The sequence below is a fragment of the Poecilia latipinna genome, unplaced genomic scaffold (genome assembly GCF_001443285.1).
Source record: "Poecilia latipinna isolate Pla-1442-1.1 unplaced genomic scaffold, P_latipinna-1.0 Scaffold47, whole genome shotgun sequence".
Taxonomy (NCBI): domain Eukaryota; kingdom Metazoa; phylum Chordata; class Actinopteri; order Cyprinodontiformes; family Poeciliidae; genus Poecilia; species Poecilia latipinna.
The window spans coordinates 194,069-215,457 of record NW_015112663.1 but is presented as its reverse complement, the minus strand read 5'-3'; the positions used below and the strand labels follow the sequence as shown (position 1 = coordinate 215,457).

The 21,389-nt window shown below is 41.2% G+C and overlaps 2 protein-coding genes across 2 annotated transcripts in view; both read right to left on the bottom strand.

Moving 5' to 3' along the window:
- Positions 1-5,819: 5,819 nt before the first annotated feature.
- myorg (myogenesis regulating glycosidase) lies at positions 5,820-14,441 on the bottom strand. The gene is made up of 3 exons (XM_015050071.1): positions 14,349-14,441; positions 11,125-11,483; positions 5,820-10,337 (listed from the first exon to the last, which is right to left on the bottom strand). The coding sequence occupies exons 2-3, from the start codon at positions 11,385-11,387 to the stop codon at positions 8,546-8,548; spliced, it is 2,055 nt and encodes a 684-aa protein (XP_014905557.1). The 5' UTR covers positions 11,388-11,483; positions 14,349-14,441; the 3' UTR covers positions 5,820-8,545.
- A 1,700-nt stretch (positions 14,442-16,141) lies between these two features.
- The window catches only part of LOC106958153 (nicalin-1), a 12,009-nt gene continuing 6,761 nt past the window's right edge, over positions 16,142-21,389 (bottom strand). The window contains exons 8-16 of the mRNA XM_015049929.1: positions 21,045-21,286; positions 20,777-20,864; positions 20,627-20,665; positions 20,125-20,297; positions 19,990-20,043; positions 19,753-19,831; positions 18,057-19,398; positions 16,439-16,716; positions 16,142-16,361 (exon numbers count right to left, since the gene is read on the bottom strand). Coding sequence (XP_014905415.1) covers positions 19,342-19,398; positions 19,753-19,831; positions 19,990-20,043; positions 20,125-20,297; positions 20,627-20,665; positions 20,777-20,864; positions 21,045-21,286 — 732 coding nt within the window. The 3' untranslated portion in view covers positions 16,142-16,361; positions 16,439-16,716; positions 18,057-19,341. The remainder of the gene's footprint in view (positions 16,362-16,438; positions 16,717-18,056; positions 19,399-19,752; positions 19,832-19,989; positions 20,044-20,124; positions 20,298-20,626; positions 20,666-20,776; positions 20,865-21,044; positions 21,287-21,389) is intronic.

Sequence of the window (21,389 nt, the reverse complement as noted above, 5' to 3'; positions counted from 1 at the left end):
ATATGCTCACAACCATGCTTCATATACAGATGGATCGCCTCTGTCAGACAGTCTAGTAGCTTGCCACCATCAGTGTGTGAATTGTGTGTGGATAGGTGAAGGACTGGATGTAGTATGAAGTGCTTTCAGGTCCTCTAGACTGGATAAAACGCTATCCAGGTGTGGATAGAATGTTTTTGGGTGGTGGAAGGAAACTGGAGTACCTAGAGACAAAACGATGAATTGAAAAGCCCTGGTCAAAATTCAGATCTGGGACCTTGTTGCTAGGATAATTCAATTCTGCATTAAAATGGTCTCATTAAGGTTAGAAATAAGTTATGTTAACGAAATGGATGGGGATGCCAAGTCAAACCTGTCAAATTAAATCCACCAAAGGACAAGTGCAGAATTACCCAAACTGTGCTTTTAGAGTGTATGGAACATAAATGGAGCATTTGTTAACTAGACTAGAAAATGAAAGACAGTGAAAAAACTTTCTGACAAAATAGTAGACTCTCATGCTGCTTAAATGCTGCCAAGCTCTGAGCGTCCTTCTTAAGTGTGACAGATGAGCACGGACAGAGAGGCAGTCCTCTCTGTGCTAAACATCGAAGCCTCCTTTCCAGTACTCGGAGCTTAGAAGGAGTCGGTGGTTGGATGCAGGCTGCAGCTTCTCGGAGCACGTCTTCTGTTCCACAGCAGCTCAGGGATCGGCTCATGTCCCTGACAGGACACCGTGCCACAGAGTGCTGGCCTGTCCGCCGAGCACAGCCGCGAGCCTCAGATCAGTGGCGATGCCTGGCCTGCGGGTTGTTCTTTGTGGCTGTTCTGCTGAGTGGCTGGCTCTCCGCTGTGCACACGGCAGCCCTCCAGATGGATGCTGGGACAGCGGAGGCCACGGGGCTGAAAATCCCATCAAGCAACAGTTCCAGGCCCCTGCACTGAGAAGATGAAGCACGCCAGCGCAGCAGGGGACACAGGCCAAACCTTCCTACACCTCCATCACGCTCCCACCTTATGTACCCCTCATTCCTCCCTCTCTTCCCCCACCCCCTTCCCCCCCTTCTTTTTACAAGGCAAAACTGCATGGCCAACCAGCCAGAATATGAAGTGTGGCCCTCGGGGTCTGTGGCCCTCGCTTGTTAAATAAAGGAACTGACTGGCTGATTGATAGACCCTCAGCAGTCCCTGCACCTAACATGTTTCCCAGTTATCCGGATCCTTTGTTGGCCAGGCCTACGTTAGCATTTGTTAAACGCAGTGTTTGATGGATAGCACCAATTTCCCTCTTTAAACCCAGATGAGCCGCCCAAGCACCTTCCCCACTCCCCAGGTTTGTCCCCAGGTAAAAACCCCACGAGGACGAGAGGACAGGAGTATTCTAAAACAGTATCCATCAAACAGCCTTGTGCGCGGGCCGCAGCGCCAACGCCGCATTTCAATTATGCATCTCCTCTCAGGTGGCTGAAATTTTGTTCGACCTCTTACCTTTTAAGGATCACATGGGGAGCATCCTGCATGCTGCCTTCACAAAGTCTGCACTTGTACTTTCTGGGAGCGAATTCTCTTCTGTTGCCGTTTCCTCAGATTTCATTACATTATAATATACTAGAACACATTACTGTAAAGTGTAGATCTTGGACAGCTTTACTGCTGCTGTTTCCAACAACAGTAAAGCAGAATTACCACCCTATGGTTGTGTGCCTTCACCAGCCTCTCAAGATCACATCAGTCTCACCTTCTGGTCCTTAGTTATGGCATTGACTGATGGTCAGGATTGTATTGTAATATGTATGAAATTGACTGATGATTTTATAAATCAAAGAAATTGGAGCATTTTTTTTTCTCTCATAGCTGGAAATGTTTTAACAGTGCTTTTCAAGAATATTGTTTCTCTTGCAAATTTCTTCTGTTTTTGCTCTTTTGTCACGTTAAAAGGTTTAATCTCATCAGACTAATTGTATTGCTTGACAAATGTACCCAAAGTAAATAAAAAGCAGTCTTCAGATGCTGATTTTGTGTATCAAGAAAAATAAAATCCTTCAAAAGCAACATGAACTTTAACAGCCTCGACTTTAATCATGAGTTAACTGTGATTGATCACTTTTTTTTTTTTTCTCGAAAGCTTGATCGAGTTTTACTTGCCACCCCCGACCCGATTATTTCCAGAGATAAAGAGAAAATGTCCGAGGTTATAAGGTCTCAAAAAGCTAAGGAAATTTGAGAACCAAGGAGAAAAAGTCATCAAACATTAAAAGTCTGAAAAGGGCCACAAAGTCTAAGGCTTTGTGAACTACAGTGAAAGCCGTTATCCGCAAATGGGGACAAAAACATGAAGCCGTCTCAGAGAGCTGCAGCAGAGTGACGCCCTAGAGCCACTAAGTATTTATAACAAGCTTTAGACAGTATATTTATACCTAGCAGTTGTTTGAGAGGCATGCCAGGAAACAGGCTTCTTTCTCATCCCACGTCAAACATAGATTTCTACGAAGACTATTACTGGAGCTTTCTGCTTTAGCCGGATGAGAATACAGCAGCGAGGCCTTTTGACCACAAACACTCCAAGCATGTTTGCTTGTATCTGTTGTTAAGTACGGTGGAGGACGTGTAATGCTGCGAGCCTGGTTCATAAGTTTCTTTAAAAAATAAGATTTAAAAGAATAAATAAAAAATTGGTCTAATGTGAATACTTAGCTAATAATGCATTGTCATCATCGATGTTATCACTGACCTCATCACCTAAAACTCATGGCCAAACTAACACAGAAATGTCTTCCATGACCGTCTCTGTCCTTAGAGAAGATCTGTGATATGAGTTGAATAACATATACATGATGACTGTCATTTTTCTTTCTCAAAGTGTTAGCTAATGCCGCAGCAACAAAATCAGGATTTATTTTTAAGATCTTTTATATTCCAGGAGTTCAGGTAATTTCCGGAGGAATCTGCAAAGCCCGCTCTAAAAGTTAGAAAATTCTCCTCCGAGGACGCCGCCCTCATGGCAGGGCCATGCGCTCTGCAAATCCACGAAGGCTGCGCAGGAGTGTCAGCGTGATGCAGTGCGCTGAACAGACAGGTGAAAAAGATAAACAGTTGTGAGACGAGTCTCTGAAGTGCTGGGTTCGTTTGTTACCTACCGAGGACAGACGCATTCCTGTCAGACAAGCCATGGCAACGCCAGATGCGAGGTCATTCCAGTTACGGAGGGAAAATCTTGGGTTAAGGACGAAGATTCTCTCTTCACACAAGATGGTGCAGAGAGGTTTTATTTCCCCTGTGGTGTTTCATGGTAAATGCCCTGTCTGCATTTAATTTGAAGAAGCTGGATTCCCCTCCTCCCCCCTCCATTAAATTTGGAGCATGTTCGTCTTTGTGTGTCGTCTAGTCTTAGATTTGCCTAAAAGTAAAGTTCAACTATTAGATAAATAATTTGCTTATTTTTGATTGTGTTGTTGCTCAACTCCAGATCAATTTAGCTAGACTTCAGAAACAGACCCCCAAAAGGCTTTTTCTTTGATTTCTTATTTACATCACAGCTACGCTTCGACCTTAGGCGCATAGGTACAGCAGCCATTTCCTCGGCAACGTTAAGTTTAACTTTTCAACTACCTGTTTCTCTGCACGACAGACCTGCTTCGTCTTTTATTGAGGATGTGGACAGGTACTTGAGACACAGTGGCTCCTAACCAGAACAACTGGCATCTCTGCTCTGCAGATGGACATGCAGGTGGGCTCACAGGTGGAGAGGGAAGAGGGGAAGGGCTCTGCCAGTTATGTGTCCTGTTTGGCGAAAGCATCTGTGTGTGTGCGTGTGTGTGTGGACAACATCTGGGCTGCTGTCCACTGACATGTCAGCCAAGGAATTAAAGAGTGAAGCTACACTGCACCCTGCTGGGCAACTGCAGCTCTGCAAGTTCTTGTTACAGAACTTTTTTTTTAAACTTAACATCTCTGGTTAGTTTTGGAAATTCAAAAACCTGGAGCGATGAATCCTTAAAAGTTTAATAATTCCCCCAAAATACGTCTACTGTCAGCAAAAACAACTTATTAATCATGTTCTGCATTGAATCTGAGATATTTAGAAAAGATTAGTGAACGTCACGATGTTTAATTAGCGAAGGGAAAAACCTCTCTGTCTCTCTTTAAGCAATGTTTGCGGTTCGCACAGAAACTTTGATCCTACATAAATTATTTGCTCTCCCTGTGAAAAGATGGACAGAAGCAAACAATGCGACTGCAGAAAGCACACCAACAAATAATATCGATCCCCAGCAGCACACGGACAGCTAATCAATGAATGTATGTCCTCCCCACACAGGCTGCAAGTCAAGATCAATTCTGAAGACAGATGAGGCATCTGCAGATAAAGTGAACTAGTTCTAAACCATATCCCAGCGCTGCGAAATGGAATAAATTCCCCAAACATATGAAAGATTGACTGCAGCTTTGAGAAATGGAGATGCCAGACTGTTTGAGCCGACTTTTGAACAACCAAGTTTTATGACGTAACTAAGAAATATTGTTTCCACAGCCTCTGAGATTATCCCTTCCCCCCAACACACTTTTTTTTTTCTTTTTTTTTTAATTCTCGGTGTCTGGTCATGCACTTTGATATCACTTGCTCTCTGGCCTCACATCATGAACCACCAGATGATTTATTGATCTCAACAAAGTCTCCAAATAACCTGCATTATTGTTTCATCACCTTGTCATTATTGCCCTATGATGAGTCTGGTATAAAAAAAAAAAGAAAAGAAAAGTTGGAGATGTCCCTCAAGGGCGTCTCTTTCAATGTGGGACCAACTGGCTCATTATTTTTCATGTCTTGCAGATGCAGGAGAGGTTAAAGGTGGTTAGTGTCTCAGCGATCGCAAGGACATCTGGCTGATTTTAAACTGCATGTGCCACTGATCGGTTTTTGTATTTACGTGCTCATGTGATGGTAATTTAAAGCAGCGTCACAATTTAGAACATGCCTCGATCATGAGGTCCGTCAGGGGTCAGCGTTTGGACCTGGATGATTTCTTTTGTTTGTGACTATGTGTGTACAATCTGCAAAGTTTACAGGTGGATCTCTGTAAACTAAATGTATTTCTGTAATTCAAATCAAATAGTGGGTCTTTACAGGTAAGTGGATGCATTTCAAGCGTTCATCTTTTGTTCCTTTTTTTAAAATTATGTCTGGCGGCAAAGGAAAACTCGAAATACAGTTTCTTGTAAAGTATTAGACAAGTTTAAGATGATTTATTAGAGAAGTGTGACCATGTTCTTCACAGTTATGCCCTACATTCTTAATTCAGACAGCTTGGTCTGCAAACGTTTGTAAAAGAACAAGTCGCTCTTGGGGAGCTCAGTCAGCTCAGTCAGCTCCAGCATGGCGCCATCATATGATAATGCCTCTGCAATAAATGTTTGTTCTTTTCATTACAACAAAGCACAAGTAAAGTTGTAGGCCATGTAAAATGACAACGCTGGGTCAACGAAAGCTGGATAATACTAAGACAATACATTTAACCATAAAGCACAAGTCAGTTTCAGCATGTATGACTGTATATAACAGAAATACATTAACTTTTAAATAATACTTTAACTTTGTTGAAATGCACCATGTATGCCAGTACATAATTTTCAGGAAAACATTCAATCTACTTTTCTGAATTTAAGTTTTCTTCTGCCGCTATCCATAATCCTAAAAATCATCGAAACAAAAACCAAAATATATAACTTTAGTGTTAAATCACTTAAATACATTAACATTGTTTTTCTAGTATTTTTTTAAGATGCACCTGTGAAACTTCTAGTAAAAGAAAAATAATAAGGGATTAAATGCAAACAAAAGCGATGGTCTCATAATTCTTTTAATACATTAGTACAAAATCACATTAGAATGAATGCAGATTTTTAGTCCCATCCAAACACATATATTAAAAAGGAAAAAAAAAATTAAACATCAAAGGCACACATTGAGCTCAAAGAATCAAAAGCAAAACTAGCCAGACCACTCAGTCGAGCCATAAGACAGAAATAGTGTCAAAGACGAGCCTGGCACAGATGCTAAGCGGGAGCCGCTATAAATACGTAGCGATGTTTTCTTGACGAGATGTCAAAGGACAAAAACAAAACACACGGAGGTCAGAGCCGAAGCAGCAAGCTGAAGGCTCAAGTCAGGTTAGCACCACTTTATGGGTCAAAGGCACAGAGCATTAATGTACAACATTTCAAAAAGGGTCAATTCACACATTAATAGAGAGAGGAGTGGGTCAGGTCTTGGTCTTAAATTTCAATGTCATATTTTATTTCAGCTTCAAAAAGGAACAAGAATTCACTAACAATTTTTTGAAAGACCAACAAAAAAAAGTATAATAAAAATCCTGTCATTCAATTATGTCATTGCATGTGTGCCTGAATATGTGAAGCACAAATGAAGTTGGCACTTGTTCACAGTATTTCTCTTATGAAACAGGAGGTATTCTTAGGTATCCATTTGAGATGTCAGACGAACGCATCCGTCTGAAGCTCCAATCCTGAATCAAATGATTGACATCCGTTTCGTCTTTAGTTACCAAAAAACCCTGTTAAAAATAGCTTATATTGCAACAACTGATGATCTAAAAAGGAACGGGGAAAACGAGCAGCTTGAAGCAACATACTGAAAAACATACATTAAAGGAATATGACAAGAAAATATTGTACCATTTATGCTGGGAATCCAGGTCAGTTAAGCTACTGACTTACAAAATTATAATTACTTATCATTTAATTGATAAAAAGCTGAATAAACACTTAGGATTCCAGTTACGGCCATCCGTATATATACTACATTAACTTGTTTCTAGCCGTTTGAAAGCATTAATAAAGGTTACACACCTTAAACACAACAAAGCTTGAGAAAGCCGTTACCTGAGGAAAAGCATTAAATATTTAAAACGTCTTCTACTTGTCTAAAACGTGTTACAAGGCACCATGTTACACAGTGAGAGCAATGTAATGATTAAACCTGCGGCTTCTTGTCCTGATAGCTGAAGCGTTAAACCTGGCTTCCTGATAAGAATCAACAAACGACGAGAGGAGCAGTCATTAGCGTCGCAGGAGAACAGGATATCATCATGTAGCGTACAATCTGCCTAATGGTTCTGAGAAAGCAGCTTTATGGCAAACAATTATTGGCTTATATATTCCCTCTTTACTACATGTTTAATATAAGACTTGAAGCGGCGCTAAATATCTAAAATCTGGATTCTGCCTGCTTATTCAGTGAGCTTGAGATTATACAGAGGTTTAAATGTGTTCTTAGTTCTTTTGGTAAGGCAGAATGGTATAAAGTGGCCAGTGCTGGCTACAGATAACAGATTATTTCTGGGGGTTTTTTAAAAGTGGCAAATGCTAAAGAATATGGCAACAATAAGCAAAAACTAAAATAAAAAAAAAATCAAATAAAGACCAAGCTTTTCATATCTGCTGCAATTTCACAAGTTAAATTCCTGTTCACAGCTATTTTAGGGAAGGTGATCTTTCCTACGTTTCACATCACGTGACCTGCTGTACATGCACAGTGCCAAACTATCCAAACCCCTTAAACTTTTTCACATTTTGTCACATTACAACCACAAACCACAATGTATTTATTGGGATTTTTGTGGCATGACACAACGTAATTGTGAAAAGGTTGACGAGGGATGCATGGCTTTCAAGATATTTTACAACTCTGAAACGTTTCTCTTGCAGCCTCTTTTACTCTGATGTTCCTTAAGAAAATCCAGTGCAACCAATTGCCTTGAGAAACCACTGTGTCAATTTGTATGAGTAAATTCTTTGAAGGCAATTTGTTGAAGAACATAAGGAAACAAACAACACCATAAAGACCAAAGAACATAGCAATAAACTTGCTGATAAGCTTATAGCGGATTTGGCTTACAAAACCGTCCATAGCTGTGAGGATCTCACAGAGGGCTGTTCAATCTGTGATCTAAAAATAGGAAAACTGCAAACCTGCCAAGACATGGCTATCCTAAACAAACAGGCCAGGCAAGGGGAGCATTAATCTGAAAAGTAGTCAAGAAGTTGCACAGATCAAAAACTCAATTCTAGAAGATTTTTATAAAAACTGATATGCCCTCTACTAACTGGACTTTACGAGGCAGCAACAGCAAGAAAGTCATTGCTGATGGAAAGAAACATGACGTAATGTTGGAGGTTTCTCACAAGTCATTTATGATACCTTAAACCAAAACATACACAGGTACACTGGAATGCTTTAGACATGCAAGGCTAAAAATTACCCAAAATCCAGACCTAAATAGAAATGAGAATCTGTGCCAGGATGCTCTATTTCAAATCTGATTAAGTTGTGCAAAGACCAATTTTAAACCATGCATCCTTTCACTTCACGTTAGATTACGTAATACTTTGTAGGAAATCAACACCTAAAAATTCATGAAAATACGTTGACTTTTATGCTTGTAGTGACAAAATATGAAAAAAGTTCAAGGTGTTTGAATCTCTTTGAAAGGCACAAAAGGAGGGAAATGGGAGCATGAGATGATCAAGTCTTTCACTTTCTTTCTCGCTAAACCCAAAGAAAGTAGGCGATTTCATCCAGGTCTACCGGATAATCTGTGAGGTGCAGCGGCTCCTTGAGGTCAAATCTTTCCCCCTTGTAGCTTCTCCAGTGCCCAGCGGGTAGATATATGTCTCGTTCTTGCTTTCCAGGCTCTAAAACTGGAGCTACCATTAGGTCGTCCCCGATCAGGAACTGGGAATCAATTTTATAGGCCCTCTCATCCCCAGTGGCAATCCACCACAGTGGCCGTATGATCGGGTCCCCGGTGTCCAAAACCTCCCCTGCCAGCTCGAGGACCCGCGGCGCCACAATGCTTTCGTGAATGGCTGTGTACTTTCGAGCAATTTCCACCACCTCGTTATCGTATTCCCACGGAGGTATAGAAAACTGCATAGAAGGCATGAAGGCAGACAGCTCCAGCCAGCGGATGTACAGCTCTCGATCAGGTAGTGCCCGATCTCCGCTTGTGTAGTTCACGTAGGCGTTGCCCCCAATCATGTCTGGCAGGATGAACTGATACCCAAGGATGCTGATGGTCAGCACTGTGGGGATGAGAGATTTGAGGCCCAGCTCATAACCCCACACAGAATCTCTGTCAGTCGGTCTGAAGAAGCAGGATATGTTCTGGGACTGGTAACCACTGCGCAGTTCAGCTCGATCATTGTAGTGAATAGCCATCTCTGTGTAGCGCCTTGTGAAAAAACTGGGGTCGCGAATATGATTCTTTGTGCTAAATTTCCAAGGTAAGTAGTTCGTCTCCCCTGCATCAAATTTAAAAGACGACACCCCGTACTTTGAACGCAGTGAACGTAGCTGGGAGGAAAACCATTCCCGGGCCTCTGGATTGGTGAAGTCCAAAATACCGCCAATGCCATTCCACCAATGAACCAACGCAGGCAGCCGTCCTGTTGGCTCTCGGACAAACAGCCCTCGCTCTACCAGAGGATGAAAGTTTTCAGAGTTATAGTTAACAAAAGGATGGATCCATAGAGACACCAGAAATCCATCCGATTTTAACTTTTGGAACATTTCAGACGCATTAGGGAACTTGACTGGGTCAAACTCGAAATCTCCGTAACGTTTTGTGTAGCGGTCGTCGAGCTCCAGATGACTACAGTTAAAATTGTACTTGCGAATGTTGGCAGCGTACGTCAAAAGTTTTTCCTGATCAATGTCACGCTTATATATAGCCCAAGTCGACCAAATAGGATGCTCAAACATGACTTTGGCAGGCACTTTGTACGGTTTGTTGAAGTATCTCCGAACCATGTACTTGTGTATGGATGTCACATCCAGACCTACGCAGACTCTGTAGCTCAGTTCAGCACAAGGAGCCTCACCCGGGTTTGGCTTGAAAGGGGAATCATGATACCTTGCTTGGAAGTACATAGTTTTTTCCGTGTCATTCCAGCCAAGGTGAAAAGGCACAGAGTTGTTGATCTTGATGGCCGTGGCATTGGATGACAGCCAGTAACTTTCCAAGATTCCTCCAAATTCTTCCCGGTTTGAGTAGATGTCGCTCGTGACAAACGGTTTGGGAGCCTGTTGGCCTGAAATAGAAATAGGCCAGTGCTGAACTGCTGACACTGCTCCCCCATACCAGTGCGCAAACTTGTAAGTCATGGCATGCTCAACAGGAATGTTGGGAACCAGTTCTTCCCAGCGGACACGGTAGCACTGCACAGTGTCCTTGGGCTGCACTGTCTTTATGAAAAACTTAAGCTTCCTGTCAGTGGTCCGACTACAACGAAGAATTTCCTCCTCCTTGGAGCAGGAGTCCAAGTCCAGGGTCCCTGATCTGCCAAGATTAAAAAGTCATTTGAATTTCAGTCTTTTGTTGATAACAAAAACACTAATGATTTTGCAATAAATAGGAAGATTATTAAAGTTTACTTCTGTTGGTAATTAATTTCAAATTGTTATACTTGTCTTTCAAGCACTGAAAACACAACATTCAGTTCACCCAAGTACTCTCGTCATTTCTTGTACAGTGCATGGAAATGCATTTCTGGCTATTCAGTGTTAAAGTCGTTTTCATTGTTAATCTGATTTGTGAGTTTGGGATTTTTAGTAGCACTAAGATAGTCATCAAAAACACTAAACCCCCCACCCTCACACAGGGCGTCAGTGAATGTCTGCTTGAGTACAGACAAGTTATCAACCTCTCCCAAGGTTGTGTGGGTCATAATATAACATCTGTGTATTAAATGGTCTTATGTTGGTCTTTTGTGATATTAGACTTTACTGGGGAACTGGGTCAATTATTCTCTTTAGTTGTAAGCCATAATATCTCTTTTTACTACCGTTTCATCTTCCGTATATGTTTGGAACAGATCAATCAGTACAATTTTGAGATTATCTATACTATGTCAGGAAAAGATAAGTTTCTCAATCATTTCATAAGAAAAAGGAAGCATTTTTATTTTAACATTTTGGGCAAAGGTGAGGATCATTTATAAGCTTAGCTTTTTAGCTTTTTTTTTTTTTAGCTTTTTGAATATAATAAAATAGATTTTCAGATAATATTCTAACTTAATGAGGTACAACCTATATACACAAAGACACATTTTTAAAAAATTACCAACCTGAAATTCATTCTGAAGACAATGGACCCTCCCTGGTTGCGGATAATGTAGCCGTCCTTATTGAGGTCCAGCAGCTGAGTCTTCAGAAGCTCAGCTTTGCGCAGGGAGGCTATGTAGTAACACCAGGCAGTCACGGCTGCGATGACCAGAAACAGGCCGATGACTCCAGTTCCAACCAAGGGTCGAGAATCCTTGGTGTGCTTCTTCTTGGGGATAACATCTGTAATCGTGCCCCCGGCACCGCCGGGCACCACTTGGTACATGGCTTGTGTTTTTCAGAGGCCAAATCCCTGAGGTGATGTTGTGCAGATCATCAAAAATGTTGAGCCTCCGATTGGACTTTAGGCACGTCGTCACGTCTGTTTGCAGTTTGTCGGGGAAACAAGATAACAGAGGGTTTAAAAAAAAAAAAAACACTCAACCATCTGAAAATTCTAGGAAAAATGTGAAGCGCACACACACACACACACACACACACACACACACACACACACACAAAACAAACATGCTCTACATTTTTCTTTTAATACCAACTCAATGCACTTCAAGCTATGGCTTGTAACATCCTCTGCATTGCTGAACAAAGTGATTTCACAGGTCTTGAAGGTATTAGGCTGTCCAGTTGTAAACTTTAACGATGTATATGAGATTTAAGAAAACAAATCTTTGTCAAATTTGCCCTAAAGAGACAAAGTGGATGTTGCTGGAAGTAATTCTAACACATGGGTTCAATTGACAACAACTCATTTGTATGGAATGAAGTGTAAAGAAGCAGAAAAGAGGGATTTTAGCCTTAAAGCCCTGCAAAGGCCAACGAGGCAAGATAGGAATACTGAACGCTGTGCTGTATCACTCCTGATTAGGCAAACTGGACACAACCTGGATTGCTGCAAGTCAAATGTGTCAACACAGGCTGACGCTTAAGAGAACAATAAAAAGCTACATTACCCGTTTTATGCAAATGTTACTGTTCCTCAAAGAAAATCAAACAGCAACATCTATTGAGTAACTTGGTTTGACACGCAGTTAATCAGGACAGGCTGAATATGAAAAAACGGAGGAATGAAGGTGGTTAAGTTCTCTCTGACTGAATGTTCTGTACTGCCAGCAGAACATAAAAAAAAAAGTGCGGGGAATACAGTGAAACTGAAAAACTCATGAGAGATTTATTGGAATTTTATGACCCACGCATAGTTTAGTGCATAACTAAAGTGAGAGGGAAGCAATTTGTGTTTTGAAAACGGCAAATCAAGGAGGTTTTAAAAGAAGCAGCAAAGAGGCCCACGTAAACTCAGGAGGTGTTGCAGACACTCAAACACGGCAGCGGCGGCTACAGGAAGATGCTGAGGCGACACTTCTCTTCAGCAGGGACGACGAAGGAGAAACAGACGGAGATAAATAAAGGTCACACCTAGAGGAAAACCTGTTAGAAATCCCGATTCGAAAAATGCAAGATAAAACATACTTTCTTGATTTTAATCTGCAAATAGTATAACTTTCCTTCCACTTTACAATTATGCACACTGCTATGTGTCAGCCTATCACAGACAATCCAAACGAAGCCTTTAGATGCGCCCCTTCTCAAACGCCTGGATCATAAGGTGCATGGAATAGACGCTACAGTAGAGGCTGGAGTTACGTTATGTATCCACTAGATGGAGCTGCACTAAAGGATGAATGTCTAAAGTCACTTTGTTGACATAGAAAATGTCAACAAAACAGTCGGACTCCGGTCAGTGAGGAGAGCCTTCCGCGATTAGGCCGGGGCGTGGCCGGACGGTGGTCACCCTTCTCCGTTCGCGCACAGCATGTTGGTGGAGAACGTGGTGCTAAATGACCTGCAGACGAGGGAGCTAGGTCAGTCAAACTTTATTAACAAACCAGCGTTCTGACAATTATCCCAGCATGCTCCGCGCGCTTCTTCTTCTACGGGCGAAAATGAAGTCAGCGGCTGCTTACAGTAGTTGCTAGACCTGTTGTGGCTCAATATTGGTCCATATGTAAGGCGCACCGGATTATAAGGCGCACTGTTGGCTTTTGAGGAAATTGAAGGTTTTAAGGTGCGCCTTATAGTGCGGAAAATAATTACTCGCTGCCTGGTCTCTGCAGAACTTCATGAAGTGGTGAGGACTGGAGCTGGAGACCCCGAGTTTGAATTCAGTCTGACAATAACAAGTTTTTCCTTAGCTTCCAAAGAACTGTGGACTTTAGAGTTCAACACAAGCACAAGATGAAAACAAAAACATTCTCGAACCGAATCCTTTCCAGCTTTAAGTGAAAAATAAAGGCTATACTGGAGAAAAAAACACATGATGACCCAGACAGGGTTAATTAGAAAACTTCTTGAAACTTAACCATCATTGGAAGTCATACATCTTCTGTTAATATTTAAGAAATAGGCCATTTTATCGGCTAATTTAAATAAATTCTATGAAGCAGAACTATTAAAAAAAAAACAAAAAACAATAACCTCATTTATACATAAGCTAACCAAGCACCAATAAAAATGAGCAATCCAAAAATCTTTTACTCGGATGATTTTTACTGTACTGTAGAGAAGCGCTTTCCCACACAGTTCCTTTCAGCCTCATTCGTTTGTTTACAGTGAGCTTTTATCTGTCATTTCAGCTGATTCATTATCAGACATGGAGGGGAAACATAAAGAAGTGCTGATCTAGTCGGTGCAGCTGCTCCAGTCACACTTCTTCAAGTGTTTGTGCCAGAGAGAGAGAGAGAGACAGAGCTGAGGGCTCGGTGTTCTCAGCGTGTCCCCGCATGCTAATTATGGACGCCGTCAATAGCACTGAACATGAACATGCAGAGCTGAGTATTACAGACTTAATGCACAGTTTAAGCAAGCAAGAAATAAAACAACGGTCTTCACTTGTGATGTGGCTTTTTCCCTCCCTCCCCACATATAATTATGTTTACGGGTAACAACAACACACTGATTAAGAAAATGCCTCTTAAAAGACCAAAACATGAGTTACAGATTAACAACATAAACTATTTATTTTAGAAGCCAATGTGGGGAGAACGACCCGTTTTTTATATATATATATATTTCGACTTTATGGGCGTTGTGAGAAAGTTAAGTAAAGAAAAACAACACAGAATCAGTGCAAAATGTTCGTATCTCTCAATAAAATTCAGATTTTTGTTACCGTTCGTTCGGAAAAAAAAAGTTTTTTTTGTTTGTTTGTTTTGTTTTGTTTTCCCCCTACCGATCTGCAGCGATCTCCTCAGCGGTTTGGAGTCTGTTTGCTACAATCCACAGCAAAAAAAAAAAAAAAAAAAAAGCCAGAGAGGAACCCAAACGCGCTGGGTTGACCCCGCCTTCATCTACGCCCACACTGACAAGGGAAATGTAGTCCAGGTGGAGAAAAAACGTGTCCTTTATTTCATTCTGCGCCGCTTACAGAAATGCTTTAAATTTAGCAACACACAATAGTTTAATGACCACAAAGAATTCACAGTTTTCTATGTACAAAGTGTGAAATAAACATTGAGCTTGTTAATGTCATGAAATTCAGATTTTAACACTTGCTGTTAATTTTACGTAACTGGTCGCATCAGAAATATTTAAACTTAGAAAAACTTTGATACTTTACTAACCTGCTGAATGAACAATGTAAGAAAAGGTTGTTGTTTTTCTTAATGTCAATATCTATATTTCAATATATTTCAAGATTCATTCAAGCTGGATTGGATTGGATTGAACAAATGCCTCCCACAAAAAAGCAGACTGACATTTATTTAAGACTTGGAATGGCAGCTGTGCCATGCTTCACCTGTAGATAAAAGAGTTATCTTAACTTTGTACGTCTTTTTTCACCTCAGTTTTTTTTAAGTGTTTAATACTGAATCCCTGTTTTATTTCATATTATTACCAACAACTTCGATTATGAGCTCGACTGCCTCGATGTCTTTGTATGTGTAGAGAAATTTTATGCCAATAGTCCCATTAAAAAATGTATTCACTAAAAAAATCAAAATTTGAACATTTCTAAAAATTATTTCCTCCGCTGTACAAATATTGGAAGAAATTTTTCACAAATGTGGAAAAAGTATGAATACAATATAGCATTCAGATGCACTGGAAGCACAAGAGAGTGACTGCTCTTCATCCAACTTGATCGTGACGAGCCACCCTTGGAGGGACATTGCCGTTTATTTAAAAAGGAAATTTAAAAGCCCGCATGCTGCTCTGCCAGGAGTGGCCTGGTTAATTAGCAGAGGATAGGAAAGTAGCTGAGCAGACTCTCGTTCTGAATCTCCCCAGCTTGGAAGAGGGCAACCTCTGGTGTTCCTAATAAAGGCTTTCAGAGACAAACTCTGGGTGTATGACGTAGTGAGCAGCCTGGTAGGGCCTCACTACATGGAAGCAGCTGTAGCAGTCGCTGTTGGCAAAGCACAGGATCAGAGTCAGACTTCAGGAACAATATTAAAGTCGTCCTCTCCTCCAAAAAAAAATAAATAAATAAATAAATATGATACATGCAAGAGAATGTGCACCTAAAATCCTGAGATCTGGTAGAGCAACATTTCCTGTAAGGCGTCCGCACAGAGCAGAGAGGAGCTGCTGCAGCTGCAGGAGAGTTGCTCGTTTGTGGTCTCGTTTGAAACTGAATTCCGGCTTGTGGTCTGTTGTAAGGCAGAGATCTTACTGTCATTTTTTTTTAAAATACACTGACATATTACTTTGCAAAAGAATGTATGCTACTTGATCTGCTACAAGAAAAACGTCATTGTTTATTGCATTTGTGCTTGTTTTTATCGTACAACACAAAATAGTTGACACTTGCAAAGTGGAAGGGAAACTGAACATGATTTTCTCTAAATTTTGGCGCACAACAATACGAGCAGTGTGGTGTGTGTTTGTATTTACATTTTTTACAAAAATCCAGTGCAATGAATTGTCCACAGAAGTCACAGGACTCTAATTGTGTAATTGAATCACATTATGTGAAGACCTCAGAGACCACTGTAGTGAACAAACAGCCAGAGTTATCATGACTTAGTTAAGATTTTTATTTGTAACAAAATGTATTTTCACTTCGCAGTTATACTCTGCTCTGTGTTGGTCGACTACGACACAAAATCCACTGTGGCGAAAAAGTACAAACATGCAAAGGGGACTGTGTGTCTTAAACGGCATCACTTCAGTTCAAAGGTTGTTTACTTGCCTGAGTTGTCGTGCTGAGAGTGGATTGACATTCCTCTGATAATCTGCTGTCCTGCAGAGCAGATCCATCAGTGTCAGAATGTGTTTACAGTTACCTTTAAGCGAAACGGGGAGCTGTTTAATAATTACTTATTAGGGCTCCTCAGAGTGGTGGGAACCTGACCGTCACTCGCAGCAGGAGTCTCTATCAGCTGGAGCTTGTGGGCCTGGATAGGAGGCATGTGATGTGGGTTGTCTGAATTTGTTTTGCCTAAAGGGTTTTCAGGGAAGGCCGAGACCGGACTGTGAGCTGAGAAATGGTTCACAGGGGGGAGAAGGGGCCGGCCGGTGTCCACGGGGGGCGAAGGGTGGAGCAGAGCGCACGGTGGTCTGTAGCTTGGCCGAAGACTGCGGGGAAACAGGAAGTCCTGGGGAGTCGAGGAAATGGAGATTGGAAACAGAAATCTAAAGAAGGAAAAGTTAGGAAACTCTCATTTTAACACAAACTTTGTTTGGACACTGGTATTCAGTTTTTATACACCTTGCAAAAAATATTGATTGACGTTGGACTCGAGGCATTTTGTCATATCACAAGCACAAAACTTCTTTGAATTTTATTGGGATTTTTTTTTTTTTTCTAAAAGGAGAGCATTAATCATAGAAGCAACCAAGAGGTCACTTTAGCTCTGGAGGAGCCACAAAGGTCAAGAACTCAGCTAGCAGAATCCGCTGAAAGGACGACTATTCGTTGTGCACGACACAAATCTGACTTTTACGGAAGGCAAGAAGAAAGACATTACTAGAAAAAAATACACCAAGAGTCCAGTGTAAACCTTTTGGCCTATAAATAAATCTTGTTTGTGGCATAAAATTACTACTACTACTGCTGCTGCTGCTAATACATATCTCAGTCTCCACATCAAAACATGGTGGTGGCAGCATCATGTTGCGGGGATGATTTTCTTCAGAAAGGACGTGGAAGCTGGTTAGACTTGACAGAGCACCTGACAACAGGATCATCCAGGGAGGAAACCTGTTGGAAGCTGCAAAAGATTTGATGCTGGTTCACCTTCCTGCAAGGACAATGACCGTAAACAGACGGCCAGAACAAATCCTTGTGTCCAAACAACCCAGACAGAGTCCAGACAGAAATCCAATTAAGGTTCATTAGGAAAGTTTTTTTAAAAATGTTACTCACTGAAGAGAAAATGACCCGTCTTTAGATGTCCATGCGACAAAACGGGAACAGTTCAGTTTCCCGTTTGAATAATAATGTTTATATATATATATATATATATATATATATATATATATATATATATATATATATATATATATATATATACAAATAAACTGTATTTTGTTTCTCTGTATGAACAACATGCATGCAAATCAGTCAGCATTATGACTGATTTGATGTTTACAGCTCAATTTGTCGTGTCATAAAAGAAAAAAAAAGTTCTTAAAGCACTTTTAGACATCTGTCATATTCTTATTCCCAAATATTTATGGAATAAGAAGTGTTGGGGGAACACAAAAGTCCTTCTTTGCATGATCTGTACTCCTCTATTTCTTTTATTTTCAGTCACATAACATATTGTAAGTACATAATGTTCCACAGAGTCGATTTTGCCTTCTGTTTATTTCTTCAAAATAAACAGAAATCATATCAGGAATAGCTTTCTATTCCTGTCAGAGTCAACAAATCATTGCATGACCACAAAAAATAAAGCTCATACATGCAAAATCGGAGGGCTGTCCATCTTACCGGCCGTGGCTGAGGGTTGTTCCTGCGGTGGGCTGAGGTGGGTCGAAGTTCAGCTTTTTTTGCTCTGCCCGGAGATCTGAAATGCTCCTTGTACATTGTAAGGTAGAGCTGGGGACCCATCTTCAGAAACCGTCTCACTGTTTATGCACACCTTACCTCCAGTTTGCCTGAAAGTCATGCAGGATCCTGGAAGCTCCGCCCCTTACCTATATCTGCCCCCATCACCACCCGCCTCCCGCCTCCTCTGCTTCTATACTCTATTTTTACTTCCGGGGAAGATTACATAATTGTTGTAGCAGTATGCATTGGATCTTTTTTCCACTGCCGTGTGTCACTTACTCTGAATCTAAGGTGCCACAACACCTGTTTATTTTAAATTTTGCATCATTACACCATGCGTCAATCCTCTCTTTTTCAGATCAAACTACTGGTTTAGCCTGTTGCTGTTGTGAAGAATCTCGTCCGTTTTGGACAGGTTAAGATCATCCCTGCTGAAGCAGAACAACTCTCTGTGTGCCACCTGAGCACTCACTAATCTCCCTGAGCTTTAAGCCCCCTGCAGAGACTCACATACCTGGGGTCAATGCCCTTGACCTGCTTCCATAGCTCCGAGGGCCCCGATCAACAACACAGCCCTCGCTTCACTTCGTACACCGACAGCCGTTCAGCTGCTTTTAAGTTTCAACAGTCTGAACAGAGCTGCAGAACTAAAAAGAAGGGGGGAAAAACCCCTGCAGAATTCATAGACTCTATCACAATCAATGACTGTCAGCACGTCACACTAGCATTAATAATTTGTGGAGCACTGCGGGGGCCATTGTGTCTGTGGCAATCTCACTGAGTTATCTGTGACAGGAACTGGCTGAGCGTCCATTGCAGTGGTTGAACCTCGCCTGGAAGCTGCGTTGAAGCTCACCCACACACACACACACACACACACACACACACTCACACACACACACACACACACACACGTCATGTCGAGCGATCATAGTAATGTGAGAGAAAATGCATTTCATCGATTGGACATCAGATCCCAGTTATTCACGCCGTCGGCAGGACTGACGACAGAACACTTTTATTTCTTGATTTGCGTACTTTTTACGACTCTCTAGAAAGCCCTTTCTAAGGAACGTACACGTCTTTGAACATCTGACAGAGCGCAAAGCAAATGCACACTTCCTGTCTTACTGTGGGAAACTTAATGCTGGATTGCTTTAATGTTCTGTGAAGCAGACGTCTGTCATGAGCTCAGGAAGCCATGAAGCCTGGATCCTTGAAGCTGTCATTGATGCTTGGCTTTCACCGCAGCTTTGAGTCTAGCGTACAGATGCCCGAAATTCTGCAGGAGAAAACAGGTGGAAAACGTTACGCATCGAAATTATTTTAATCCTCCTGAATGGCTAGGTGCTAAACAACATCGAGCAAAAACATTGAAAACCTTTTTATTTTTTTTTTATTTTTTTTTTACATTTTGTCACATTGCAACACTCTGATAGACCAACAGAACCACATGGTTGTGAACTGGATAAAAAATGAAAAAATCTGAAAAGTGAGTATTCAGCTCTCATTTCTTTGACACCTTTAAAAAAAACATGAAACCAACCAGACGTCACCTAAGTACACTTGGATGATGGAAGGAATGCAATTTCTGTTGTGTATGTAGAAACACTTTGTGAAATGTATATCAACTCACCTGTATTGAATAGTAAACAATCCCCAAATATGCAGTGATGCATCCTCCTAGGAAGAGATCAAACGCTGCTGGCTTCACCCTGAAAAAGGTTTGCATTAGTTTCTGAGCCTTTAACCACTTTCCACACACACACCAAAGTCACTTTGGCACAGACAAATATCAAGTTTTAAGGCTTGAATTTATGTTCTGCTTTTTTTGTCGAGTCCCAGGACATTCTAAGGTTGCTGGTAAGTTTACCTGTACATGACAACTGATTGGTTCATTTGATCAAAAAAGGTGATCTCAGGGTCCCTGCATAAAAAGGTAATGTTAATCATGAGGTTGCTGTGTTACTTTTGAGTCACTGAATGAAAAAGCTGCTGCACGTTTCACCTCTTGTCCTGTCGAAAGGTGTGTCTATGGACCTGCTGCAGGTGGTGCTTGAACTCGTGCTCCAGTGAGTTGACCAGTAGGATCTGACCGGGCTCCTTGTCCAGCAGCTGGGCGGACCGGGGCACAGAGGTCAAAAAGGACATCAAACTGGACATGTGGCTGTCCTGAAAGTCCTGTATTGAGGACAAATATGTGAGTTCACAATGGCAGTATCGTGATAATGTCTAACGTCATTGAAGTCTGAAAAGATTTTTTTTTTTTTTTTTAAAAAGCTAATACATTTATGTCAGGGTCACTTTGGAGACGTTTTTCATCTTTCTTTTTATAAAGCTGCTTCTTGATAAAACTTTTCTATTTGCACTTTAGTGGCGACAAATAATTGAAAACGACATGGCATTTTATTGATACTGCAGATCTGCTTTTGGAAAAATTCAAGCACGCTGTAATGTCTATGCATGAACACAAGAGGGCAGCACATGGCGCAAGAGAACAAGGAACTCACCAGCTGACCCTTAAAAACTTGAATATCCCTTGGTGAACCCTTAAAACAAAAATAGTCACAGATCAATGTGCTTTTACAACAAATTAAAGTATAGATATGATTGTTTGTTGTTTTACATATACATAATCAAAATGGACTGACTTTATTCACCTTGTCTGAGAGATTGTACATGTACCGGGCCAGAGCTTCAGCTATGATAATGCCGTTTCGTTTAAGTTTCCTAAAATCTACTTGGGACCTAGAAGATGATATGCAGAAGATAGAATTATATTTCGATGCTTATTTATGTGTTATCTTATCTTTATTTTACACACACACAATTATATAATATAAAAAAATTAGAAGCAAAATATGTATTTTTTTTTAATCTACGTATTCTCTGACCAACCAAATAAGACAAAAATGATGTCAAACATACATTGTATCCAGCACAGACCCGCGAAGTTCAGACTTGGGATCTTCCACATGAGACAGCGTGAAGGCCTGAATCCTGCGCAGGCTGTAGCGCTCGTGCTCCCAGGCCACCGTCGACTCTACAAGATTGATCTTCTTGTGCACCAATCCCACCTTCACCCAGGGGAATCTGGAGGAAACCACCTGTGGGGTATAACACGCGGCGAAACCGCACAACACCATTAATACCGACAAGACATGTTTACGCTTTGTTAAGGAAGAAATTTTTCTAAAATAGGTTAACTTTGGAAAAAGTTTGGCTCTCTCTCTTCCTCTGAATCCCAGGTCCTCTCGGCGGGCCACGTGTAGC

Coding starts and splice junctions, on each gene's coding strand:
- myorg (XM_015050071.1), bottom strand. CDS start 11,387: ATGTACCAAGTGGTGCCCGGCGGTGCCGGGGGCACGATTACAGATGTT. Junction 10,338..11,124: donor GTCTTCAGAATGAATTTCAG/GTTGGTAATTTT, acceptor TAATCTTGGCAG/ATCAGGGACCCTGGACTTGG.